General features: G+C 32.1%; 1 protein-coding gene across 1 annotated transcript; it reads left to right on the top strand.

Moving 5' to 3' along the window:
- The first annotated feature begins 552 nt into the window (after positions 1–552).
- LOC140433839 (uncharacterized) lies at positions 553–945 on the top strand. The gene has a single exon (XM_072521815.1). It carries the CDS (start codon positions 553–555, stop codon positions 943–945), a length of 393 nt encoding a protein of 130 aa, XP_072377916.1.
- Positions 946–5,146: the final 4,201 nt, after the last annotated feature.

The raw sequence follows: 5,146 nt of genomic DNA, 5'->3' as shown, positions 1-5,146 counted from the left end.
ATATATATATATTATAGTTTTGAGTTTTTTGAAGCGTACTATATTTAATATAAAATTAGTTTTTCTTGGGTGTAGGTTCAATAAATTATGTAACCTGTAAAACTAGATTTTATTTTCCATAGAAATCAACGTTTCGATAGGAAACCCTTGCCTTTGTCAAGATTCAAAATGTAAAACGGTACACTGCCATTAATGAGGTGATTCACTAAACCCAAGAAAAACTAATTTTATATTATATATATATACATATATATACATATTGCATATATACATATAAATATATATTCATATATGTATATATATATATATATATATATATAAGTAGGTATGTTCGGATAATTTCCGATAAAAATTTTTAAAAACATAGTTTTAAAATAAAAATATGTTACATCTTTATTAACGTCTGTTTTTCCTTGTAATTCTTAGAAAAAATCTGAATTTGGTTTCGACAATTAGAAATCTTCGGATTTCGAGTTTCGAAAAAATATGTGTTTCACTTATTTGTAATATTTAAAATAAAGTGCTGCATGCACAAAAAACAATAAAAGTGTAATGATAAAGCTACTAGAGGATCTTTTCAAACAAATTCCTACTCCACGAATCATCTTGGGAGACCTAAACGCATATAATCAGATTTGGGGATCAGCATATAAAGACCAACGGGGTACTGTAATTGAAGAAATTTTAGATCATCTTAACTTGTCTCTCTTAAATTACGGAAGCCCGACTAGATTTAATATAAGAACTGGAGAAGCTACTCCACTCGATCTAACAATATGTGACAACGATCTTTATCCACATTTATCTTGGTATTCAATGCAATTCACATACAACAATGACCATTATCCATTAATTATTGAAAACAACAAACATAACCGCACAGCCCAGTTTTTTCCGAAATGGAAAATGGATAAAGCAGATTGGAAGCTTTTGCCGAACAAATAGAGTCGGATATAAACAAGTACTCGACAACAATAATTAATGTCGAAGAATCTCTAGACAACTTGACCAAAATATTTATTAAGGCAGCTGAAAACTCAATCGGTAAAACAGCTCCAACGAAACGCTCCACATCAGTTCCATGGTGGAACGAATTTTGTAAAAAGGTCATTAGAGAAAGTAAAACTGCCTTTAATAAATACAAAAGAAATAAATCACTTGAAAACCAACTAGAATATAAGAGAACTCGAGCCATAACTAGACTTACAATAAAGACAGCTAAACGTCAGTCCTGGATTGATTATGTTTCCAAAATAAACAGCTCTACTCCTATGAGTGACATATAGGAGAAGATAAAACAAATATCGGGAAAACATTCGAATTTAAAAATCAACTCACTCAATATTCAAGATAAGGTTATTATCAACGACAACGAAATCGCAGAAGAAATGGCTAACACTTATAAACATAGGTCTAATAATACCCAGTATAACCAGAGTTTTATCACACTTAAGCAACATGAAGAACATAAACTAATTATTGATTTCGACGAAATAGATAAAAGTCCTATAAACTCACCGTTTTCAATGGAAGAGTACAATGAAGCCCTTACCTCTTTTAAAGATTCGGCAGCGGGACCTGATGATATTCCGGTAAAATTTATAAGAAATTTACCTTCAAAGGCTCATCAGTACTTACTAAAGTTATTTAATTTAATATGGATGCAACATAAATTTCCATCAAAATGGTCAGAATCTATTAATATACCAATTTTAAAACCAAACAATCCAAAAAGTAATCCAAATTCATATAGACCAATATCTTTGATATGTGCTATGGGTAAATTAATGGAAAAAATTGTAAATAAAAGGCTTTTATGGACTCTTGAGAATCGAAACCTAATAATTCCAAATCAAAGTGGTTTTCGTAGAAATCAGTCAACAATGGACAATATTTTAGCATTAGAAAATGACGTACTTGAAGCTTTTGCTGCCAATCAAGAATGCCTCGCAATATTTTTTGACAACAAGGGAGCATATGATACCACTTGGAAACACCTAATAGTTAAAAAACTACATAATTTAAATATCAAAGGACACTGCCTAGCTTTCATTAATAATTTCTTAACCAATCGATCGTTCCACCTTAAAACTAATGGTATGCTATCACCAAAAACAAAACTAGAGAATGGTATTCCTCAAGGATCAGTTTTAAGCCCTACACTTTTAATTTTTTAGTAGCAATAAATGATGTCCTAGCCAATATGAACTCACCACTGAAAGTTCTCTTATACGTAGACGACCTTGTTATCTATGCGAGAAGCCAAAATATGGAAAACATCACGAGTATGCTACAAACGTTTTTACATCAACTAGAGGAATGGTCGCAAAATTGTGGATTTCAATTTTCTACAGAAAAAACACAATTTATATTATTCACAAAGAAAAGCTACCCTAATCACTCTCCACTCTCACTATTTAACAAGCCTCTAGTTCGAAAAAATAATGTAAAATCTTTAGAAATGACATTCGACCAACATCTAAATTGGAAAGAACATATTAAAATATTGGCAATCGAATGCCAAGCAAGACTTAATATTCTTAAATCACTATCTAAAAAAGACTGGGGGCAGATAGACAAACTATGCTCTCTCTCTACAGAACTCTAATAAGATCTAAATTAGACTATGTCGCGATAGCATATTCATCGGCTACTGAGTCCTCCCTTAAAATTTTAGATTCAATACACAATACTACACTCTGCATTGTCTTGGGAGCTTACAGAACCACACCAATAGAAAGCCTGTATTGTGAAGCAGCTGAACCATCACTATATCACAGAAGAATGTACTTAAAGTTAATATATGCAAATAAATCACATGCAAATCCTAACAACCACACCTTCAAATATGATCACCTTAACCGATTATCAAGTTTCTCCAATAAACCACGTCTAGTTATATCTTCTAATATGTGTCAAAAATATAAGTTGCCAATACACTATAGTACTCTTAATGCAGAATTATATGCCATATACGAGGCACTTACATATATTATATCGTCACCAAGTCAGAAATATATAATTTTGACTGAATCACTAAACTCGCTACAATCTATAGGAAAAATATACCCAGAGAATCATATTCTTGAAAAAATAAAACAAAATCTGATAGAGATAGAAAATTGTAATAAAGAGGTAATCTTTATTTGGATCCCATCTCATAATGGTATTAGAGGTAATGAAGAAGCAGATAAGTGTGCGCGTGAAGCCGTCAATTCCGCTGACTCTATTATTGTAAAATACGTGATAGCTAGTGATGTTTCAAGTGTTATCAAATCGCGGATCCTAAGTGAGTGGCAAAACCGGTGGGAATTTTCAGTGTCCAATCTTCGGAATATTAAACCAGATATTAAACCATGGAGATGTTTCCCCACTAAAAGAAGGGATCAAGTGACAATAACTCGTCTTAGATTAGGTCATAATAGTGCCACGCACAAGTTCTTAATTACTAAAGAATCCGAACCAAAATTTGAGCAGTATAACGATAAACTCTCGGTGAAACATGTTGTTGTAGACTGTCCAGTTTTCTCCACAGCAAAAATCAATTATGGTATCTCAATCAACTTAGAGAAAGCACTTGGTGCAAACTGTTCATTCACAAATATGTTAAACTACTTAAAAGCTATTAATTTTGTTAATATATAATATATTTAATATTGTAAATCTGATTCTCGCTAATAACTTTCGGGTTGATGCGAATTTGTAAATAAAAAAAAAGCTACCAGTCACCTTTAATGTTCCGCCATTGGGAGAGAAGTACTCGCCACACCTCACGATAAAAAATAGGTTTCGTTGAAGGTGTTGCTTAGATCAGATATGTACCTGGTTATCAGTAGAGCTTTGTTTAATAGTCAATCACGGACACCGTAATTATATGAATAAATGCAATCGGATCGGACAGGGATTCTATCCGACCGCTTCCCACCGCAGGTCACTTTGAATATATCTGTGAATTCTGACGAATAGAAAAATATAGCATGCAACATTTTTACAGAACTCACTAAATTAACTATTACTATGTGTACTACTAGAAAGGGTTAAAATATTCTATTTTTTTAGTCTATCTCAGTAACAACTACCAAACATCATTGTTTAAGAAAAAAGTCCATACAGAAAATATTGGTATTCCAATTCGGTCAGCACATTCCCTACATAGTCCATTAGTCAGAGATTTGACCTCTAAAAATTATACGAACAAGCTGAATTGTTCTGAGAATGTCAATTTTGGATCCCAAAAAGTATGCAAAATGTTTACCACTTCTACCCACCGGCTTGTACCTAAAATCACCCTTGGAGGCTAAAAAATTGAGTTACATGAATCTGTACGAGTTAGAAAAAAATATTTCAAATAAAAAATGTAGCTGAAATAATTGTGAACAATATTCGTAAGTACTTTTTTTGTAGAATGAACCCTTCCCACAGAAACAAAGGTTGAAACGACCGGCGATGTTGAAATTCAGTTACGCTCGAAATTAATTTTAAATAGATGTCATTCGAATGAGTACATATCGCTCTGTGAATTAGTGTAAAAATTGGCTGTTTATCGCAGTAAATACCAGTTTTTAAAAGTATTTAACCATCAAAAAGTGATTAGTAATTGTTGTGTAGAGTTCTGTTGTGCAGAGTTTTTAACATCAAGAGCTGTAATATTATTCGGTAAGAAAATTTTTATTAATACTTTTCTAACCAAAACATTCAGCTGTGTTGACATTTTTTGTCACATTTGACATAAGCCAGTCCTATCAAGGACTAATTCGGCTAAGTATTAACCAGGCAACCAGTAATACAGATATGTGTTTAAATTGTTGAATTAAATTGACTGGTCGCTGGTTAATCGTGGTGGTAAATAGTTGGTCGATAGGGTGAAGAAATAACTTATAAAATGAAATCTCTTCACACGTTCTTTATTTTGTGCTCTTATGGCAACATATGGAAACATACTACCCTTATAAAATTCTAATGACTTTGCCTAGGGCTGACAGGGTTGCCGGCTAGGCAAATTAAAACTTAGGACTAAGAATTTACATATAGGTACATAGAATAGAAATATTTTAAAACAATAGAATAAAAATATTTTGAAACAATTTTAAACAAACTCCCCCGTTGAAGGGTACCTTCAAAATAGATTATAAATTTAAATAAAGTC

This window comes from Diabrotica undecimpunctata, chromosome 2 (genome assembly GCF_040954645.1).
Source record: "Diabrotica undecimpunctata isolate CICGRU chromosome 2, icDiaUnde3, whole genome shotgun sequence".
In the NCBI taxonomy this organism is placed as follows: domain Eukaryota; kingdom Metazoa; phylum Arthropoda; class Insecta; order Coleoptera; family Chrysomelidae; genus Diabrotica; species Diabrotica undecimpunctata.
Note: the sequence above shows the minus strand (reverse complement) of the source record. Positions and strands in the feature narration are given on the sequence as shown.